General features: G+C 47.4%; 1 protein-coding gene across 1 annotated transcript in view; it reads right to left on the minus strand.

Annotated features, from left to right (window-relative positions):
• LOC144807228 (uncharacterized) overlaps positions 1-23,676 on the minus strand; it is a 170,475-nt gene that overhangs the window by 112,423 nt on the left and 34,376 nt on the right. Inside the window, exons 3-4 of the mRNA XM_078673084.1 lie at positions 17,363-18,415; positions 6,238-7,401 (exon numbers count right to left, since the gene is read on the minus strand). Coding sequence (XP_078529210.1) covers positions 6,238-7,401; positions 17,363-18,415 — 2,217 coding nt within the window. The remainder of the gene's footprint in view (positions 1-6,237; positions 7,402-17,362; positions 18,416-23,676) is intronic.

Genomic DNA, 23,676 nt, shown 5'->3' on the forward strand with positions numbered 1-23,676 from the left:
GCCCGTTTGCGCCTAGGGTCCCCTGAGCCTTGCGGTGCACACTTATTCCCAGAAAGAGGGGTAGCCTTCCTTTCTAGGGACAAGGTACTCTGGGATCCCTCACGGCCTAGCGGTACTCAGCCGGCAGCTGGACGGGCCAGGATGTTGCCCCAGCCCCAGGTCCATTCCTGGGCCTGCCGCGTGGCAGGAAGCCCTGGATGGGGTCCGGGAGGGCCTGGGGGGGCGTCCCCTGCAACTCCGGGCTCCCGGCTGGGGCCAGGGGCCTGGCCAGGCCCCAGGTCGGGAGCCCCCGTCCCCCGACCTGCCGCACTGCCAAAGCCCGGGACGGGGTTCCGTTGTGCCCGGGGAGCCTCCCCTTGCTTGTCTGGGTCCAGGAGCTCCAGCATGAGCACCGCAGCTCTACGCCCAAACCCATTCGAACCCGCCGCAGCAAAGGGGTTGTAGGCTGCTACCTATTCGAATGCACAAATGCATGCTGTGACATCGCATTCCTTTACAACACGATGCCTTGGGATTGCAAGTCATTAGATCAACTTGATCTTGAGGACACACTAACGAAAGGCATAATACAATTTATCTTTCAAGCTCCAACCTGCGCAACAGGAGGGAAAGTGTTGATATACTAACCCCTTCAGTGCTAATGACGGCTCCATGCCGACACGATTCCAGTCGGGAAGGTGTTGGTATATTCCTTATGTTGGAGCGCCATCTAGAGCAAGTCCAGTAGATAATGTGTTGCAATAGTAGCGCGCAATGCTTTCCAATGGGGCGACCAGATTGCCGGGCTTACCTGGAAAGCCTGAGGGCCCGGGGAGGGCGGCATCCCCACCCCTGGCTCTGTCCTTGATCCTGCTACGTGGTAAGGTGCCCGGTACGGGGTCCGGAGGTCCCGGGGAAGCTTCCCATGCGCCTCCGCGCTCGGGAGCCCCGGCTGGGTCCAGGGGCCGGTCCGGTCCCCAGATCGGGTGCTCCGGCCCTGGGCCTTGTCTCCCAGCCTGCCGCACTGCCAAGGGCCCAGGAAGGGGTTCCGATGTCCTCCCCACCCCGGGCTCCGTCCTGGGTCCTGCCGTGGGGCAGGGTGCCTGGGACGGGGTCCGGCGGGCCCGGGGAGGCTTCTCCTGCGCCTCCGGGCCTGGGAGCCCCGGCTGGGTATAGGGGCCCGGCCGGGGCCCCGGGTCGGGTGCCCCGCCCCTGGGCCCCGGACTGCCAAAGGCCCGGGATGGGGTTGCGTGGTGCCTGGGCAGCCTCCTCTGTGCTTGGCTGTGTTTTGGAGCCCCATACGGGGCCCCTGAGGGCCCCAGGGAAGGCGGCCTCCCCACCCCGGGCTCCGCCCTGGGTCCTGCCGCGGGGCAGGGTGCCCGGGACGGGGTCCGGCAGGCCTGGGGAGGCTTCCCCTGCACCTCCGGGCCTGGGAGCCCCGGATGAGTCCAGGGGCCCCGGGTCGGGTGCTCCGGCCCTGGGCCCTGTCCCCCGGGCTGCCGCCCCACCAAGGGCCCAGGACAGGGGTCCTTCGGTCGCGTGCAGGCCTCCCCGGCTTGCCAAGGTGTCCGCGGGCCCCGGGCCCCAGGTCGGAGGCCTGCTGCCCCCCCCTGGCAGCCTCCATGGGTGGGGGCCGGCTGGGGCCCAGGGCCTCCGGTCTGCCATGCCCCGGGCGCCCACTCACCCCTTCGTTGGGGCACATGGTGACCAGACGGCGTCCCTTTTGTGCCCGGCCATCTGGTCTCCCAGATCCCCTCGGCCATCTGGTCGCCGGGATCCCCTCGGCCATCTGGTCGCCCGGATCCCCTCGGCCATCTGGTCGCCCGGATACCCTCGGCCATCTGGTCGCCCGCAATGCTTTCCAATGGGGCGACCAGATGGCTGAATTTCCTTGGAAGCCCCGATGAGGTGCCATTTGCCTCCCGGATCCCAGCGAGGGCTCCGGGAGGTCGGGTACATTCGCGCCTTGGGTCCCCTCTGTCACCTCGTGTGCACGGATTACAAGAAAGGGGGGTAATTTTCCTCCGGATTACTAGGGAGAGGGTCAGTCAGACCTCCGTGAGCTCCGGCGATTCTGAATCAGGGGAAGGCAGGACCCAGGCCCGCCCGCTGGGGCCCCCAGGGGCCCGGGAACGCACCTGCCGCTCAGCCCCTTGCCGATGGTCCTTTTTCTCTGAGTTTGCTCAGGCAGAGCTCCGTGAGGCCCGGCCATGCCGAGACGGGGGAAGGCAGCACCCGGGGCCTGCCCGCCGGGGCCCCCAGGGGCCCGGGAACACACCTGCCTCTCAGGCCCCTACCGGATGGGCCTTTTTCTCTGAGCCTGTTTTCCCCGGGTGAGCGGGCAGGCGGGGGATGCCTAGCCAGCACCCCCCATCCCCGGGCGCAGAGCGGCCTGTCATGGAATGCCCCGGCCGTACTCTCCGATCGATTGGGCACTCTCGGTCCGTTTAGGGATGGACTGCTTGGCCAGCCTCGGCTGTTGTTTCAAGCATAGAGCTTCCACCCCGCATGGACCGTCCGACTCGAGGGACTGCCGCCTGGCGGGAGGCACCTTTCAACCCAGCAGAGCGAAGGCTGAGCTGCCCGGCAGCTCGTGCCCCCCAGTGGTCCGACCCGAGCACGAGGGGTTGGGTGGCGCCAGGCCCTCGGATGCCGCTGCCCAGCAGGTCCGTTAGGCCCCGCGCGACACACCGCCGCCCCTCTCTGTCTCAGCACGTTTCCACAGCAGCTCGGAATGACCGTTCCGAGGGGTGCCACCGCTGCCAGGCTCCGGCACCCCTGCGTCTCGCTCAGGCTGCGCCTCGGCCCGACTCTCCCTCCCGGGGGAGACGGCTGGGCCTGCCGGTGCCCATGTGACCACACCTCTCCGCACCCCTCCGGCGAGCCCTCCCACCCAGGCGAGTGGGCTCCTTCCCCCCATCAGGCTCCCGAGAGACGGAGGCTTACGCGAAGGTTGCCGGTCGGGGAGATGGGCACGTGGCTCCCCACCCCGTCGTCAGGTGCGGCTACATGGTTGATCCTGCCAGTAGCATATGCTTGTCTCAAAGATTAAGCTATGCACGTGTAAGTACACACGGCCGGTACAGTGAAACTGCGAATGGCTCATTAAATCAGTTATGGTTCCTTTGATCGCTCCATCTGTTACTTGGATAACTGTGGTAATTCTAGAGCTAATACATGCCGACGAGCGCTGACCACCCGGGATGCGTGCATTTATCAGACCAAGACCAATCCGGGCTCGCCCGGCCGCTTTGGTGACTCTAGATAACCTCGGGCCGATCGCACGTCCCCGTGACGGAGACGATACATTTGGATGTCTGCCCTTTCAACTTTCGATGGTACTTTCTGTGCCTACCATGGTGACCACGGGGGCCCGAGGTAGGCTTCCCCTGCGCCTCTGGGCCTGGGAGCCCCGGCAGGGTCAAGGGGCCCCGCCGGGCCCCGGGTTGGGTGCTCGGGCCCAGGGCCCTGTCCCCCTGGCCTGCCGCACTGCCAAAGGCCCGGGACGGGGTTCCGTGGTGCCCGGGGAGCCTCCTCTTGCTCGGCTGGGTTTCATGAGCCCCGTCCGGGGCCCCTGAGTGCCCCAGGGAGGGTGGCCTCCACACCGGGGCTCCGTCCTGGGTCCTGCCGCGCGGTAGGGTGCCCGGGACGGGGTCCGGATGGTCCAGGCAGCTTCCCTTTCGTGCCCGGCCATCTGGTCGCACGGATCCCGTCGGCCACCTGGTCGCCCGGATCCCCTCGGCCATCTGGTCACCCGCAATGCTTTCCTATGGGGCGACCAGATGGCTGGACTTCCCTGGAAGTCCCGATGAGGTGCCATTCGCCTCCTGGATCCCAGCGAGGGCTCCAGGAGGTCGGGCCCGTTCGCGCCTAGTGTCCCCTGAGCCTCGCGGTGCGCACTTATTCCCAGAAAGAGGGGTAGCCTTCCTCCGGATTACTAGGGACAAGGTACTCAGGGATCCCTCATGGCCTAGCGGTCCTCAGCCGGCAGCTGGACGGGCCAGGATATTGCCCCAGCCCCGGGTCCGTTCCTGGGCCTGCCGTGTGGCAGGAAGCCCTGGATGGGGTCCGGGAGGGCCTGGGGAGTTCCCTGCGCCTCTGGGCTCCCGGCTGGTGCCAGGAGCCCGGCCGGGCCCCGGGTCGGGTGCCCCCGTCCCCCGACCTGCCGCACTGCCACAGCCCGGGACGGGGTTCTGTTGTGCCCGGGGAGCCTCCCCTTGCTTGCCTGGGTCCAGGAGCTCCAGCATGAGCACCGCAGCTCTACGCCCAAACCCATTTGAACCCGCCGCAGCAAAGGGGTTAAATTAGTTCTTCTTGCAGGGACTCAGTCCAAGTCATTTGACTTTATAGGTTTTTTCACTAATCCCCAAAGTTAGCTGAAAATACCCTTCTTAGTCCAAGCATTGCTTCTAGAGCTGTTTTTGTTGAGGGGATTCTGCTCATGCACAGAACTATGCGCAGGAAACCAGGACCTCAGTGTATTGTGGTGTACCTAAAATCCACCTCAATGCCCAGAACCCCTATCGGACTAGCAACAGTGTCTCATTCATTCTCTGTACTACAGCGAAGCTACCAATGATTAGACAACCCAGAACAAGCGACTTTGGGACCTCTCAGAAATAGTGGGAATCAAGAACACTCTTTTGTTTTTATTCTCATAAATGTCCACAACGTGAGCAATCAGAGACACGGTATAGTGTAAAATGTTTATTTCAGCCACGTGCTCTAAGATGCAGTATCTTTGGTAACATAAGTAAAAAGATGCATACAATCAATACAATCAGCATTGTTACAATTCCATGAAATTCAAAGGGAGAAATCATATTATATTGATAGTGGAACCAGGTCTATAGCGCCTTGTGTACTACCCTCCCCTTGCTAGGTATTATAATAATAGAGGATCTCTAGGTTAAATCGGGGACCGCATACCTCCAAAGTCAGGTGAAGTGAATCACATCCCAGATCAGCACAGCTCTTTGTCGATTGAAAGGTTTTTTCCAAGTGCCAGTCTCATGCATGCAGTGCAATATTAAAAGCACCCGAGTTTCAGAAATGAGAAGCTGTGTTCGTGTTGTGTCTAGAGCGTGGGCCGATCAACCTGCATCAACAGAATACATTGTTATTTTAACCTTGAACACTTTGTGCAGACTTGAGGTCGCAGTGTGAGTCTAGAGATGTGAAAAACAGACCGTTCTCATGTGAAGAAAAATCAAGCAGTGTGTCTTTATAAAAACAGAGACATGTAGTGTCATGTGCAAAAGCAACAAAATGTTGTTTGAGCAACTAACTCATTTATGCTAATATAGCAATGTGTGCAGGCAGAATCATATTCATCTCTACACTTTTACAGGTAGCATGAACAGGAACACTAGGATGTTTTTCTTTGTAACTCTTCATCGCCAAATAAAAACCACGAGTGTTTCTTTTCATTTATTCCACATTGTGCTAGTCTCCCAGTGGATTTCCTGTTATATCACGTTGTTTTTTCGATGTGTACCGAAGTAAACAATCACTGGGAATAGACACTTTTATTATTCTACAAATCTTTGGTTTTCTTCTTTTCTTCTAGTCGAGTCTTCATTCATCTGGTATTTGAATATCCCACATAATAATATATTTGTTCCTGTAATTCCTTCATCTCACAATAACTGCACTGTTCTGCTCCTGTCTATGTCCTCAGATGAGTCAATATTATTGTTAATGTTCTTAAGTTCTTTTTGAATTCACTGCATCTCTAGGATTATTTCTAAGTGAGTTAAATAAAGGTGTGTGTTCGCTGACTCTATGTAGGATTAGAAATTGATAACCGCTTGTCACACTTTTAGTACACTTGTAAGGTTTACCCCAGGTGTGTTTGCAATTAACAAAATCACTTCTGACATTCATTGCAATGCTCTTTTTTACTCTGTGTATGTTAGTTGATGTATCCGTAGGTTTAATAACTGACTGAAGATATTCACACATTCACTGCACCTGAAAGGATTTTTCTCTGTGAGCATTAACGGATGAATCCTTAATGCGAAAGATGACCTAAAGGTACTTCTACACTCACTACAGTTGTATGGTATTCACAGAGTGTGTGTAAGCTGATGTCTCCATAGGCTTGATAATTGACTACATTTCTTCAAACATTCATTGCACTTGAAGGCTTTTCTTCTGCATGTGTTCGCTGATGCCTGTTTAGGATTGATAATGGACTACAGCTTTTCAAGCATTCATGGCATTTAAAAGATTTGTTTCCCCTTTGTGAGCTCGCTGATGATTTCTTAATGCTGAAGAGTAATTAAAACTACTGCCACATTCACTGCAATTGTATGGTTTTTCCCCAGTGTGTATTCGCTTATGTCTCTGGAGGTTTGTTAACTGACTGAAGCTCTTTACACATTCACTGCACTGGTATAGTTTTTCCCCTGTGTGTGTTTTCTTATGTGTGTGGAGGTTTGATTGTACCCTAAAACTACTTCCACATTCACTGCAATGGTATGGTTTTTCCCCTGTGTGTATTCTCTGATGTGTGTGGAGCTGTGAAATTTGACTGAAGCTCTTTACACATTCCTTGCAATGGTATGGTTTTTCCCCTGTGTGGGTTCGCTGATGTGTTTGGAGTTCTTGTAACCGGCAGAAACTCTTTACGCATTCCTTGCAATGGTATGGTTTTTCCCCTGTGTGTATTTTCTGATGTCTGTGGAGGTTTGAAATGTGACTGAAACTCTTCACACATTCACTGCAATGGTATGGTTTTTCCCCTGTGTGTGTTCGCTGATGTGTTTGGAGGTGTGATAACCGATTGAAGCTCTGCACACATTCCTTGCAATGGTATTGTTTTTCCCCTGTGTGTATTCTCTGATGCCTTTGGAGGTCTGATAACTGACTGAAGCTCTTCACACATTCACTGCACTGGTATGGTTTTTCCCCTGTGTGGGTTCGCTGATGTGTTTGGAGGTTTGTTAACCGACTGAAGCTCTTCACACATTCAGTGCAATGGTATGGTTTTTCCCCTGTGTGTGTTCGCTGATGTGTTTGGAGATGTGATAACCGACTGAAGCTCTTCACACATTCACTGCACTGGTATGGTTTTTCCCCTGTGTGGGTTCGCTGATGTGTTTGGAGTTCTTGTAACAGGCAGAAGCTCTTTACACATTCCTTGCAATGGTATGGTTTTTCCCCTGTGTGTATTTTCTGATGTCTGTGGAGGTTTGAAATGTGACTGAAACTCTTCACACATTCACTGCAATGGTATGGTTTTTCCCCTGTGTGTGTTTGCTGATGTCTTCGGAGGACTGCTAACCGACTGAAGCTCTTCACACATTCAGTGCAATGGTATGGTTTTTCCCCTGTGTGTGTTCGATGATGTCTTCGGAGGTCTGTTAACCGACTGAAGCTCTTCACACATTCAGTGCAATGGTATGGTTTTTCCCCTGTTTGTATTCGCTGATTCTCTTTTATGGTTTCTAACTGGCTAAAGTTCTTGACATATTCAGTGCAATTGCCAGATTTTTCTCCTGACCATGTTTCCTGAAGGGTCAGCATAGTTAATAAACCACTTGCGTTATTTTCACATTCCCTGTATGTGTGTTATATTTTGGACGCGTGATTTCCGATTTAACAATAAAATACAAGACTCACTAAATACCTGCCACATTCATAATATCAGTAAGGCTTCCTTGTGGGTGATTGCATCTTTAGATTGGATAATGGCTTTGCATGCCTGTGGGTAAAGCTTAATCTTCCTTCCGATAGGTGCAAATGGGACAATACTCTGTACTTAAGAGAGCAGATCTCCGCTTTCCTTTAGCCTTCAGTTGTTAGGCTCCACTTCGTTGTGCTTTTCCCTGGTTCCTGTGGTTTGGCTTGAAAGAGTTAACAATACACCTAGAGCACTGAATGGTGGTCTGTTGCCAGTTTAGATAGCGAAGCACTGATCTAGCCATATCATGATGGTGATGTGACTCGTAATGTGTACAGCTACTCCAAAGAGTGTCCCGGGGCAAAGCAATGGTCAGAAAAGAAAGTAAATCTGGTTGTTTCAAACATGGACAAAAAGCCAAGTTTTCAACCTTTTTTTAAACATTATCATGTTGCTAACAGCTCAAAGCTAAAGAGGGAGTTTGTTCCAAGCTATGGACCCCAAATAGACACGAGACCTTCCTCCAACTCTCATAACGGCCTCATGATCAAAGCTGGTGTTGGATGCTTGTTTATACAGCAGGTGGTTTGTCAGTTTTGTTGTCTTGGTTTTGTTGAGGTCATTTCTTCGTCTAATCCCTAAAGTTAGCTGAAAATACCCTTCTTAGTCCAAGCATTATTTCTAGAGCTGCTTTTGTTGCGGGATTCTGCTCATGCACAGAACTATGCGCAGGAAACCAGGACCTCAGTGTATTGTGGTTTACCTAAAATCCACCTAAGTGCCCAGAACCCCTATCCGACTAGCAACAGTGTCTCATTCATTCTCTGTACTACAGCGAAGCTACCAATGATTAGACAACCCAGAACAAGCGACTTTGGGACCTCTCAGAAATAGTGGGAATCAAGAACACTCTTTTGTTTTTATTCTCATAAATGTCCACAACGTGAGCAATCAGAGACACGGTACAGTTTAAAATGTTTATTTCAGCCACGTGCTCTAAGATGCAGTATCTTTGGTAACATAAGTAAAAAGATGCATACAATCAATACAATCAGCATTGTTACAATACCATGAAATTCAAAGGGAGAAATCATATTATATTGATAGTGGAACCAGGTCTATAGCGCCTTGTGTACCACCCTCCCTTTGCTAGGAGCTAGGTATTATAATAATAGAGGATCACTAGGTTAAAACGGGGACCGCATACCTTCAAAGTCAGGTGAAGTGAATCACATCCCTGATCAGCACAGCTCTTTGTCGAGTGAAAGGTTTTTTCCAAGTGCTAGTCTCATGCATGCAGTGCAATATTTAAAGCACCTGAGTTTCAGAAATGAGCAGCTTTGTTCGTGTTGTGTCTAGAGCATGGGCCGATCAGCCTGCATCAACAGCACACATTGTTATTTTAACCTTGAACACTTTGTGCAGACCTGAGGTCGCAGTGTGAGTCTAGAGATGGAAAAACAGACCATTCTCATGTGAAGGAAAAGCAAGCAGTGTGTCTTTATAAAAACAGAGACATGTAGTGTCATGTGCAAAAGCAACAAAATGTTGTTTGAGCAACTAACTCATTTATGCTAATATAGCAATGTGTGCAGGCAGAATTGTATTCATCCCTACACTTTTACAGGTAGCATGAACAGGAACACTAGGATGTTTTTCTTTGTAACTCTTCATCGCCAAATAAAAACCACGAGTGTTTCTTTTCTTTTATTCCACATTGTGCTAGTCTCCCAGTGGATTTCCTGTTATATCACGTTGTTTTTTCGATGTGTACCGAAGTAAACAATCACTGGGAACAGACACTTTTATTATTCTACAAATCTTTGGTTTTCTTCTTTTCTTCTAGTCGAGTCATCATTCATCTGGTATTTGAATATCCCACATAATAATATATTTGTTCCTGTAATTCCTTCATCTCACAATAACTGCACTGTTCTGCTCCTGTCTATGTCCTCAGATGAGTCAATATTATTGTTAATGTTCTTAAGTTCTTTTTGAATTCACTGCATCTCTAGGATTATTTCTTTTTTTTTATTCAAATCGTTTTTATTGAAGATTGGAGAAAATGAAAGCAAAGACAATACAATAAATCCTTCAGTACATAGATGGATGCATCATTGGCACAATGACACCTACAATAATGAACTGAACAGAGAAAAAATAGGGAAAGGAAAGGAGGAATAGGAGAAAAAGGAGGAAGAAGAGAAAGAGGACAGATGTATCAATATATCAGTAGCAATCGGTTTACAGAAGCATGGGACGCATTGCAGGTAACAATAAGTATACAGTAAGCATTCAGGCATGGAGAGCATTTAAACGTGGAAAATATGGGGCCAAACAGAGACACTGTAGTCTATAAAAGCAGACAGTCTGTTGAGATTTGTATCACGGAGGCTCAAAGTGGGAGGATGACGCGTCCAAGGAGGACCACAGTTTTTTGTTAGAAGGCTTCCATGTGGCTGACTGTAGTGCCGGATTGTCTGCCCCTCTCAAGAAGGAAAGCCATTCCAGCCATATTTTAAAGTTTACTTCAGCAAAATTCTTCCATTTACAAAGAACGACCTTGCACGCCAATGTCAACATGATATCTAGCAGTTGTCGGTCATGTATGTCAGGTAGTTGTGCTTCTAAAGGGGCCAAAATGACATATACAAATTCCTGAACGGGTGTGATTCCAAATACTTGTTGTATATATGCAAATATTTTGTTCCAAAATGATCTTAGTAGGGAACAATCGAAAAGCATGTGCGCCAGGTCTCCAGGTGCAGCCAGGCAGTTCCAGCAATTAGGCGTATCCTTCAGATTACATTTAAACAGCTTCTGAGGGGTCCAAAACACTCTGTTCAACAACATGTATTTCGTTTGACATAGAATTGGGGACACCTTATTTGATAATGCAGTTTTGTGTATTACCTCCCAATCAATCGATATACCTGTCGAGTTAGGGTCCGACTCCCACTTGCTTTCAGTTAATTTATGTGCTTTCTTGGGCAGGGGGAGGAGCAATTTATATATTCTGGATACAAAATGGTCAGCATTGTACAGTAGCCGGAGACATGTCGATAGCCATGGTGAGCCAGTAGTGAGGGCACGCCTAGAGATGGTAGCTTTCAGTTTCAAGAATTGGTAGAATTCTATGGGTGGCAAATTAAATTTATCTTGCAGTGTCGAAAAAGGTATGGGCATACCGTTTTCATAGAGGTCATTCACCATATGGATACCATGTTTAGCCCACAACTCCCAATAAAGGGTTTTCCCCTCTATCCGAAACATAGGGTTATGCCATATCGAGACTAGGGTGGATTTCTTAATCACCGAATCAGTTTTATGGGACTGGTCAAGCCTGAGGAGCACCCTTCTGGTATTTAATAGGATGTATTTGGAGTGAGGTAAATGGGTCAAGTCCATGCTGAGGAGAGCCGAGAGGGGTGCATGAGCCATTAACGATCGCTCAATAGATAGCCATACTGGAGTATAGGATGGAGAATCAACTAGCCAAAGAGCCCCCTGCTTACAAAGGAAAGCCGGCTGGTAGTTCCTGAACGAGGGTAGGCCCAGGCCGCCCTTTTCTTTTGCCAATTGCAACTTTTTCAATGATATCCTGGCTTTTTTCCCTCGCCACAGAAACTCTCCAAACAGTCTATCTACTTTTTTGATGAATTCGTCGGAAAAAGTCATTGGGAGCATGCAAGCCAGATAATTAACCAGAGGCATGCACATCATTTTAAGGGTCTCAGCCCTACCCCACCAGGACAAAAACTTGGGCGACCAGCTATCTAATAACGTAGAGATCTTTGTTAATGTTAGGCCCTCATTCACCTTTAGGGTTGTTATTAAGTCCTTCTCAAAATCTAAGCCTAAATATTTAAAAGCTTTTGGCTGCCAGGTGAGGCCTGATGAACCAAGTATTTCTCTACTCCCGATGTTATTTAGCAGCTTGACTTCCGTTTTGTCCTTATTCAGCTTGTACCCTGAAACTTTAGAGTACTCGCCAATTGTGTCCATTAAAGCCGGGATAGCCTCGTCAGCTTTCTCCGTTAAAATGAGCACATCATCAGCGTATGCAGTTAATTTCACAGTGCAGTCATCAAACGGAACACCAGCAATGGCCTCATTATTCCGGATATGGTATAGGAAAGGTTCTATCGCTAGTAAAAACAGAGACGGTGATAATGGACATCCTTGTCTTGTTCCCTGTTTCAAGCAGAAGGTTGAAGAAAAGGATCCACCCGCTCTAACCCTAGCTGTAGGTCCGGCATACAGAGCCATTACAAGTTTAATGAATGTCGTCCCCAAATTAAATTTGTGTAAAACTGCCTCAAGGAAGGTCCAATCTACCTTGTCGAAGGCTTTTTCAGCGTCTAATGTGATTGCCACTGTGGGGGTACTCAAAAGTTTTGCTTTTTCTAAGGCGTGGGCTAGTACTCTGGTGTTATCGCTAGACAGTCTGTGTTTTAAGAAACCTGCTTGGGATGGATGTACGAGGGTAGAGAGAACTTTTTGTAGCCGGGTTGATAGAATCATGGCTAGTAACTTACAATCTAAATTAATCAGGGAAATTGGCCTATAATTTTTTGGTAACGATGGGTCCTTGCCATCCTTTGGTAGAACTGCGATAGTCGCCTCTGCCAGGGTACCCCTTACTTCACCTGACTCAGTGAATTCGTGGAAAAGATGCAGAAGAGGTTCAGCTAGATCTGTTGCAAAACGTTTATAGAATTTAGCTGTAAAGCCATCAGGGCCAGGTGCCTTCCCACATTTCAACCTTCTGATTGCTTTCTCCACCTCCCCAATTGAGATCGGTTCATTGAGGCTGTGTTGTTCTTCCGGACTTAGCTTTGGCAGATCACACTCCTGCAAGTACCCTTGAATTTTATCCTCATCAACCAAGTCATTTTTAGCATACAGGTCCTCATAAAAGTCTTTAAAGACCTCAGTTATTTTTTGGGGATCAGAGTGGTTTACTCCCGTAGAGTCCTTTATGACATTAATAGAATTTTTCTGCACTTTGAATTTTAGATATGCAGCCAGGCTTTTACCAGCTTTGTTAGATTTGCAGAGTTTAAAATTTCGCCTTCTGGTCAGCCACACTCCCGCCCTTTCGCTTACTAGCTTGTTATATTCGTATTTTTTATTAGTCATGGTATTAAGCGTCTCTCGATCCCTTGTCAATTGGTGCCTGTTTTCTAGATTAGCTATCTCTGTTTCCAACGCCTCTAATTTTGCATTACAATCTCTGTTCATTCCCGAGCGGATTTTGATGCACACACCCCTTAAGGTACTTTTTAATGCCTCCCATCTCACCAGATCTGAGGTGTCCCCTCTCCTGTTTATATCCAAATATGATCGGATGGCTGTTTGGATGGCAGCCTTATTTTGTTCTTTGTTTAAAATTTCTTCATTAAGTCTCCATGATGTCTGTTTAGGGGAGGGTTTAATGTTGCTGATGGAGAGGGAAATGCAGGAGTGGTCTGACAGTACTCTCGGTTCTATTGAAGTATCCTCTATCCTTGCAACTCCATTTTGTGTAATAAGGATGTAATCAATGCGAGAGTACGAATCGTGAGGGGAAGAATAAAAAGTGTAATCCCTGTCAGTAGGGTGTTGTATTCTCCACGTATCAACCAGATTAAAGCGTTGACACAATTTAATGAAAGCATTATGTGATTTGGTCGGTTTAAACACACACTTCGAGTCTCTGTCCAGGGCAGGATCAAGTGGAAGGTTAAAGTCACCCCCTAGTATATGTACCGCCATGTCAGGTATAGTTTCAATCTGTTTGACTAAGTCTTGCCCAAAATTTAGATCACTAGTGTTAGGTGCGTAGATATTCGTGACAAAGAATTCTGTGTGGTCTTTGGCGAGCTTTACTGTAACCCAGCGTCCCTTTTCATCTGATGATGAAGATAATAGTTCTATCTTGGATCGTTTCGATAATAATACCAGAACCCCATTCTTTTTACCAAGTGCACTTGACCCAACAACCTCCGAATAAAACTTATTACGTAAAGTATAAAACTGTTTAGTGTCTAGTTTGGTCTCCTGCAGCAGAACAATGTCCCCTCTCTGTTTACGCACATAGTCTAATATCTTTTGTTTATTTATGGGTTGGTTCAAACATTTAACATTCATAGACAGAATTTTTAGCTGGTCAAGTGAGGTCGTTCCAAGCGGAGTGGTGAGCGTAGGGTGTAACATTTATATTATTACATGTATCATGAGTGCATTATAAATCCCAAGCAGTAGCGTGCCATACAACATCTTATATGAGGAGTACCCTGTTTTAACCACTATGTGGCTAAATTGACTGAAACCATGAGCGAGCGTTTGGGCATACAGGTATGATACATGAGTAATCCAAGTCCGGATATACAGATACAGCATGTGAATGATACAACTTGTCCAGTCAAGAGAAAAGGGATAGATTGGAAGAGAAAGGAAAAGCAAAGAAAAAAGAGGAAGTAAAAGTAAAAATGCAAACCATAACAGACAACACACACCCCCCCCTCTCCTCCCGATCCCCCCACCCCACCCACCCCAACTGCCGTGCAGAAGCATGGCGACGCGAGGAAAACCGCAGTAACCCTCCCGTCCATAACAATCTTGCATAAACATTGGAACAACTATGCACAGTGCATATGACCATTCACGTAAGCAATGAGAACATTGAAATTGTATGGTGTAACCAATAAAGTACCAATAAGGTACCAATAAAGAACATTCCTGACAACCTGATATAAACTGAAATACTTCACGAGATTGTAGCAATAGGACGGCAAGTAGAAGCAGTATAGAGATCAATGAGGACCCTTGTAAGATATTATAGCATCATATTTTTCATCAAGGGCATCCTTAGAGCTAGTAGCCTCTAGGCCTATTCAATACTGATAAGTAGCATAAACAAGAGCAGCAAACTGTCAACTGGCGTTCGCTTAGCGTTCACTTAGTCAAAGAGTCTCAGCACGGCCGTGCTGAGACCTGATCAGCGCAGACGTAACACGCCGATGAGCTGAGATATGGACATATTTAGATCATTACGGATTACACCCACTCTGGACTAACAACAATATAAACCAAAGAAGGCAAATCAACTCAAGTCATAAAGGTTGGATCAGCCACAGCAGGCTGATGTCAATTCGATAACAAGGAGTGAAGAGCAAGGAGATTACCAGAACGTTGAGCCAAACCCCTACGCCTTATTACCACTCATGGTAGTGCTTCCAGTGTCAGAAGGTGACTACGGATATGGGGCCTAATCCGGCAAATGACAGGCCTATCAGTCCTGCAATCCTATCAGGGTAGAGAAAATCAATTGACCACAGCAACTCCTAGAGTTGTTCATTTGTAACCTGAAGCTGAGGCCGTCAGATTATCTGGGTTGTTGGTCTCCATGTCGCGCTCCATGTCGCGTTCTTCCAAATCCCCAAGCATGCGTTTGAGTTTCATAGGATCTGTGAAGTAGTGAGGCGATCCACGTATTGTTACCCTGTATTTTGCCGGGCCCACAAAGCCAAATTGGTATCCCCTCGACTTTAGTAGTGGCCGTAGGGCTAAGAAGGCCTTCCTGATTTCTACAGTTTCCCTACTGTAATCTTGAGAGATATAGATCTTTGCGTCTCTCCACAGAATATGATTGTGTTTCCGAACAAAGGCAAGTATTTGCTCCACATGTTGATAGCGCAGTGGCTTACAGACGATGGGCCTTGGACCTTTTTGCGTCTTAGTGATTCTTCCTGGCACTCTATGTGCCCTGTCGAATTCCAAAGGGTTGGCAAAAGTTAGGTTCGTGGCTTTAGCAAACCATGATTCCAAGAACTGAATACACGACCCTTCTGAATCTTCGGACCCCTCCGGAACCCCAAAAATGTGCAGGTTCCCTCTTCTATTTCTATCCTCCAACTCAGCTAGTTTCCTAGTAGTTTGGTCAGAGGAGATGTGCAGGTGTTTCAGTGCCGTTGAGGTCCTAACCTCTATATCTTCCAAACGACTAATCCTGGACTCCGTTTCTGTCAAACGTGCATTAGTGTCTCTGATATCTTGACGGATTGCCACCACTTCCTCTTTAGTGACCTTGGCTAGGTCCTTCACTTCATCTAGCCTATTCAATATCATATCAAGTGCGTCCGGAGTGACTTTCTTTGGTTTATTCGGCGATCCCGGGTTCGAGTGCTCCGATTTAAGTCTTTTAAGGGTACCCTGGTCTTTGGTCTCCATCGTGGCTGCTTAGATCCTAGAACGGAGCCCTGAAAGTCCCTCTCGGCAAGTACGTGGGGTAGATTTAGACAACACAGATCTATAGAAGAGAGTGGTCGGCCAGATCTCAGTTCACTGGTAGCTATATCCCTTCAACAAGTGGGACCGGAGGTACAGGCGTCACAAACATACATTCATCACTGTCATTGGAGAGAACACTATGGAGAGGTCGCTGTGTCATTAGAGAGAACACCGTGGTCTGATGTCAGGAACCCCAGGCACTTATTATCATTGGAGATAGCACTGTTGCTTTAGGGAGCTCACTTTGGTCTGATGTCAGGCAATCCAAGCGCTCAGCAGCAACATTAAGCCCCCATGACCAGATTGGAAATCACTGTGTAGAGATCACTGTGATATTGGAGAGCTCATCGTGATCTGATGTCAAGCAGTCCAGGCACTCAGCGCACACATGAAGTCCCCATGGCCAGATTGGAAATGTGCCCCTATTTTCCCACCAGTACATTTGCCAGCATTGCTCGCCTGGCGTTTTATTCAGGCTAATTTGGACAGAAAGCAGTGTGGAAGTCACTTCTTTTCGAACTTTCAGGCATTACCGAGTGGCGGCCGCCATCTTGGTTAAGGTGAAGGAAGCCCCGACATGGCCGATCGCACTTTACTCACGCGATCATTGTCCTCGTCCTGCAGCTCAAAAACATTGCTGAGCGCTGCTGCTTCCACATATTTCAATCTCCTTCATGACGGCGGATTTCACTGCTTCGCAGGGGATTACTCCGTGCCTCGTTTCCTCTCCTCTACTTGCGCTGCCGCCATGAACGTCCGGAGCCTCTTGTGGTGCAACTCCCGATCTGCTGCAGCTACGGCCACGCAGGACAGCTCAACGCATTCAGGAAGTGATCCGGTGTTCAGATCTCTGGTCACATCTATGCTGCAGGCTCAAAAAAGCGTCCCAATTCCCGATGGAAAGGCTCGTGACGGGAGGAGAGGCGCTCTAGGCCGCCATCTTCCTCGGCGTCCAAGCCACGCCCCCTCCTCTAGGATTATTTCTAAGTGAGTTAAATGAAGGTGTGTGTTCGCTGACTCTATGTAGGATTAGAAATTGATAACCGCTTGTCACACTTTTAGTACACTTGTAAGGTTTACCCCAGGTGTGTTTGCAATTAACAAAATCACTTCTGACATTCATTGCAATGCTCTTTTTTACTCTGTGTATGTTAGTTGATGTATCCGTAGGTTTAAAACTGACTGAAGATATTCACACATTCACTGCACCTGAAAGGATTTTTCTCTGTGAGCATTAACGGATGAATCCTTAATGCGAAAGATGACCTAAAGGTACTTCTACACTCACTACAGTTGTATGGTATTTACAGAGTGAGTGCAAGCGGATGTCTCCATAGGCTTGATAATTGACTACATTTCTTCACACATTCATTGCACTTGAAGGCTTTTCTTCTGCGTGTGTTCGCTGATGCCTGTTTAGGATTGATAATGGACTACAGCTTTTCAAGCATTCATGGCATTTAAAAGATTTGTTTCCCCTTTGTGAGCTCGCTGATGATTTCTTAATGTTGAAGAGTAATTAAAACTACTGCCACATTCACTGCATTTGTATGGGTTTTCCCCAGTGTGTATTCGCTGATGTCTCTGGAGGTTTGTTAACTGACTGAAGCTCTTTACACATTCACTGCACTGGTATAGTTTTTCCCCTGTGTGTGTTTTCTGATGTGTGTGGAGGTTTGATTGTACCCTAAAACTACTTCCACATTCCTTGCAATGGTATGGTTTTTCCCCTGTGTGTATTCTCTGATGTGTGTGGAGGTTTGAAATTTGACTGAAGCTCTTTACACATTCCTTGCAATGGTATGGTGTTTCCCCTGTGTGGGTTCGCTGATGTGTTTGGAGTTCTTGTAACCGGCAGAGGCTCTTTACGCATTCCTTGCAATGGTATGGTTTTTCCCCTGTGTGTATTTTCTGATGTCTGTGGAGGTTTGAAATGTGACTGAAACTCTTCACACATTCACTGCAATGGTATGGTTTTTCCCCTGTGTGTGTTCGCTGATGTGTTTGGAGGTGTGATAACCGACTGAAGCTCTGCACACATTCCTTGCAATGGTATTGTTTTTCCCCTGTGTGTGTTCTCTGATGCCTTTGGAGGTCTGATAACTGACTGAAGCTCTTCACACATTCACTGCACTGGTATGGTTTTTCCCCTGTGTGGGTTCGCTGATGTGTTTGGAGGTTTGTTAACCGACTGAAGCTCTTCACACATTCAGTGCAATGGTATGGTTTTTCCCCTGTGTGTGTTCGCTGATGTGTTTGGAGATGTGATAACCGACTGAAGCTCTTCACACATTCACTGCACTGGTATGGTTTTTCCCCTGTGTGGGTTCGCTGATGTGTTTGGAGTTCTTGTAACAGGCAGAAGCTCTTTACACATTCATTGCAATGGTATGGTTTTTCCCCTGTGTGTATTTTCTGATGTCTGTGGAGGTTTGAAATGTGACTGAAACTCTTCACACATTCACTGCATTGGTATGGTTTTTCCCCCGTGTGTGTTTGCTGATGTCTTCGGAGGACTGCTAACCGACTGAAGCTCTTCACACATTCAGTGCAATGGTATGGTTTTTCCCCAGTGTGTGTTCGATGATGTCTTCGGAGGTCTGTTAACCGACTGAAGCTCTTCACACATTCAGTGCAATGGTATGGTTTTTCCCCTGTTTGTATTCGCTGATTCTCTTTTATGGTTTCTAATTGGCTAAAGTTCTTGACATATTCAGTGCAATTGCCAGATTTTTCTCCTGACCGTGTTTCCTGAAGGGTCAGCATAGTTAATAAACCACTTGCGTTATTTTCACATTCCCTGTATGTGTGTTATATTTTGGACGCGTGATTTCCGATTTAACAATAAAATACAAGACTCACTTAATACCTGCCACATTCATAATATCAGTAAGGCTTCCTTGTGGGTGATTGCATCTTTAGATAGGATAATGGCTTCGCATGCTTGCGGGTGAAGCTTAATCTTCGTTCCTGTAGGTGCAAATTGGGAAAATACTCTGTACTTTAGAGAGCAGAACTCCGCTTTCCTTTAGCCTTCAGTTGTTGGGCTCCACTTCATTGTGCTTTTCCCTGGTGCCTGTGGTTTGACTAGAAAGAGTTAACAATACACCTAGAGCAGTGAATGCTGGTCTGTTGCCAGTTTAGATAGCGAAGCACTGCTCTAGCCATATCATGACGGTGAAGCGACTCGTAATGTGTACAGCTACTCCAAAGAGTGTCCCGGGGCAAAGCACAGGTCAGAAAAGAAAGTGAATCCGGTTGTTTCAAACATGGACATAAAGCCAAGTTTTCAACCTTTTTTTAAACATTGTCATGTTACTAACAGCTCAAAGCTGAAGAGGGAGTTTGTTCCAAGCTATGGATCCCAAATAGATACGAGACCTTCCTCCAACTCTCATACTGGCCTCATGATCAAAGCTGGTGTTGGACGCTTGTTTATACAGCAGGTGGTTTGTCAGTTTTGTTGCCTTAATTTTGTTGAGGTCACTTCCTCGTCTTGGGGTGTCGAGGTGCAGAGCTCAGACTCGGACACTCACTGAATTGCCTTTGACTGTGTCTTCCTGGATCTGTCCTCTGCCTCTTCAGGTTTGATGTGTTATCTTCATTATTCATAATCAATCCTTGCATTTAAGGCTTATTTTCTGTTGGATGTAAAGAAATGCAATATTACTAAATGCAAATGTAATAGAATGTGAATACACACTATTTAACCAGCTGTAGAAGACATCTCTTCTCTACCATATTTGAAATTTAGTAAGGAACATTTTACCATACATGGATATTTCATTAAAACTGTGGTTGAACATGTCACATTGTATTTACTTCTGAAAAGGTAGTGATTTACCATTATTCACAGAGTAACTTACTAAAGAAAGGGCAGCCACAGAGCACTCGTGCTACAGGTAGAGTTTTGGGTAGATATACATGGACAAGATTTAATTTAAACAGAACAGATTGTGGAAAAAGAGAGGAATCAGGAAGCGCTGCCGTTAATTCAGTTTCAGGAAGTATCTACCAAAGGTAGCTCTTCAGGAAGTGTATAACAAAGGTAACTCTTCAGGAAGTATTTAACCAAGGTAACTCTTCAGGAAGTGTATAACAAAGGTAACTCTTTAGGGAGTGTATAACAAAGGTAACTCTTTAGGAAGTATTTAACCAAGGAAACTCTTCAGGAAGTGTAGAACAAGGGTAACTCTTCAGGAAGTATTTAACCAAGGAAACTCTTCAGGAAGTGTACAACAAAGGTAACTCTTCAGGAAGTATTTAACCAAGGTAACTCTTCAGGAAGTGTATAACAAAGGTAACTCTTCAGGAAGTATTTAACCAAGGTAACTTTTCAGGAAGTGTACAACAAAGGTAACTCTTCAGAAAGTATTCAACCAAGGAAACTCTTCAGGAAGTGTACAACAAAGGTAACTCTTCAGGAAGTGTACAACATAGGTAACTCTTCAGGAAGTGTACAACAAAGGTAACTCTTCAGGAAGTGTACAACAAAGGTAACTCTTCAGGAAGTATTCAACCAAGGTAACTCTTCAGAAGTATACATGAAAAAGGTAATTCTTTAGGAAGTATAGATGACAAAGGTAACTCCAGACACCTTCTTCCACAATTCTTTCATGTTCACACTGGATCAGCTCAAATGCCAACTCCCGCCTTTACCTTGCAGCTCATTAAGGGCCTTACTACGAGTGCGGCGGCCCTCATGATCGCCGTACTCACATGGCGGTCCAACTGCCACCATCCTGGCAGTCTGACCGCCGTATTATGAGTGTGGTGGTGAGATCCCCACAAGACCACCACCCCCCCAGGATCAAGGATCCCGCTGTGGAGGCGGTCTGCAAACACCCTGACAGGGGCGGCTCTAGGCACATGGTGGCCCTGGGCAGGGAGCGTAGGTAGGGGGCCCCGGAAGAGTGGGTCGGGGCAGGGCGGAGCGCGGAGGCCAGTGAAGAGGGGGGTCAGGTTGTTTGAAAGTGGAACAGAGCCGGAGGCCCCCAAATCCTTGCCAGGGGGCCGCCAGGCAAATATGTATCCATCCTCAGAGGATTATTATATTAAGGATATATATTGGTGTGGTGGCCCCTGGGGTTTGGTGGCCCTGTGCAGGTGCACAGCTTGCACATGCCTAAGGCCGGCCCTGACCCTGAATATGTTGGCAGTGCCGATGCCGACATCGCCGAGCATATTAAGGTCTGCATATCCACCGTCCTTTTCATGGCGGGGATCCCACCATGAAAAGGATAAAGGACATGCAGGTAAGGGGGCCCTAACAGGGCCCGGCCGATTCTGCTCCTGGGGTTGCATGCGGGGGGCACATGTTGCGCCACCCCATGGAATTGCACCCTTGTTCCTGCACAGTGTGGCATGCATGACATGGCGCAGGAACGTGCTGCAGGCACTCTTAAGGTGGTTATATGCTGTTGAGGCTCACAAATGAGCCTAATACAGCCGCCGCGAGACCGCTGCTGCACCGCCCACCCACCCTGGATTTAGGTCATAATGCGGCGGCGGGCTCACAATGGGCTTGGCAGTCTGCCTGGTACCTCCGCTGTGGTAGTACGATTGGAAGACCGCCACACTCGTAATAAAGCCCTAAGTCACCTTCAACACATTTTCACATAGTCCAAGCATTTCTGAATCCTTCTAACCTGGAAGACTGGAGCATTATCCCGAGTTGAGGTGGATTTTCTATTAATATATATCCATCTCCCTTGAGCTATTGACTGATTCTGCCCTGAAAGACAACTTAAAAAGTGAGTCTTTAGTTCTTCCTAAACTATGTAAAGTTAAGATCCTGTTGTATTTCAATCAGCAGCTCCTTCCAGGGTTTTCTGTGAAACAGAATGAGGGGTTAATTCCAATGGCCCGTCTTCATATTCCGCACACAGATATGGCAAACAAACATTAAATCATGTAAATTATTATTCAACGATATCAGTCATTTATTCCTTATAGAGAATCGATCACAACCAATAATTTTACTGAAATATCAAGCATCCAACAGATGTGTGCATATTAATAATTGTTTTTGTTTTTCAACATTTACAAGATATTTGACTTATTGTTATCTGTCTGAAGGCCAGGATGCTCCTTTGTGACTCAACAGGGCTTTGGTAGAGCGGGAAGAGGTGTCTGCTGTCCACAGGTGAAGTCTCATTTCTCCATTCCCATATTTCTTTTATCCAGGTATACCTCATTCCATGTCCTTCAGCACCCTACTCCTCTTGGTCTGTGTACTCACTCTACAGGGTTCATTGTTAGCTGTGGCAGGGGGACACACTTGAAGCATGCACACAGCAGATGCAGATAATAGCCTGATAGTCAAGAGGCCGCGGTTGGCAGTTCAGAGCTCACAAGCTTCATTTCAGATGCTCACCTGGGAGGTACAAACTGAGGAGGTGCACAGGAAGGGGCCAATTAGCTATAAACAGAGAGAGTGCACAGGTGGGTGCTTGTGAGGTATAAACAGATGAGGTACACATATAGGTACCTATGAGGTACAAACAGAGCAGGCGCACAGGTAGGTGCTTATGAGGTACAAACAGAGCAGGCGCACAGGTAGGTACAAATGAGGTATAAACAGAGGAAGTAAAGAGGTAGGTGCTTCAGTGCCTCTGGGACTATATCTGCTTCTAGGCCCTCTTCCTATAATGCTGGCTCTTGCTCCTTCTACAGCACTTGCTGCAGACATGGGGCCTGCTTCTTAGTTTATCGGACAGGTTATTGCTTCAAACATGACAGATCCCGTCCGCTTTATTACAATTGCCACAGAATATAATGCACTTTTAATAGGGTGGACGGGACACCTGCCACATTTATGACAGAATAAACCATCCGCCTAAATATAAATCGGGCCCTTGGGGGACATTGTGTCCAGTGTCTTCTCAGTGTTGGAAAGCATCCATTGCATTAACGGCACAGTATTATCTCACCACTGCTGTGACTTGCAGTCATAAGGCCATTATGAACAGACTAAGTTGTGTGCCAGAATGCCTGTGAATAGTTTAGCAAGATGGGTCTTTATGATGAGCAGGACTAGGGGGCTTTCCAGGGCCTGTGAATAACCATCATTACTGTCTCTATCTTGGTGTCAGTGAGCGTGTCTGTGCCCCAAGATGAGTTGTTTACAGCTTATCTTATTTATGCACAAAGAGTTGTAGTTTTTAGGGCTAAGCAACTCTTTCAACAATGTTTGAAAACAAAACTAGTCAGGTGATAGCTGCCAGGTGTACATGTTTTGCATGTGTAGAATCACACACTAGTAAATGTAGCACACGCATGCTTCGCCGTGTCAGTGTGTGAATGAACCCTAACTAGTGAGTAAGTGAAAATTCACAGACGCCAATCTGACTCTTTCTGACACTGGAAACAGTTAGAGTTTCACTTCAACAAAATGCTGGAGTAACTCTCTTTCTGGGGTAGGAAGAGAAATGGATCACCCTCTAAACGTGGCGGCGAGTAGTGCTATACGGTTCATAGCACCATTTATCTGGGGAAAACTGGGGGAATGGTACAATGCACTGGAAAATGGCATGTGATGACAATGTGACATGACATTCCTACACGTGCTTTTACACTTTTTTTGGGCTGTCCGTGTCCAGTTTAACAAGGCTCCGGGTTTAGTTTCAAGTCAAGAGATAGTGCAGGATTAGACTAATTATAATGTCATACATTCCAACAAATGTTTTTACTACGCATGCCTTGACCACGTAACACCGTTACCACGCAAGTCTTTACCATGCATATGCCTTGACCACGCATAAAGAAAGATTTACAAAAATGGCCCTGCCGGTATA

Source organism: Lissotriton helveticus, unplaced genomic scaffold, assembly GCF_964261635.1.
Source record: "Lissotriton helveticus unplaced genomic scaffold, aLisHel1.1 SCAFFOLD_586, whole genome shotgun sequence".
NCBI lineage: Eukaryota > Metazoa > Chordata > Amphibia > Caudata > Salamandridae > Lissotriton > Lissotriton helveticus.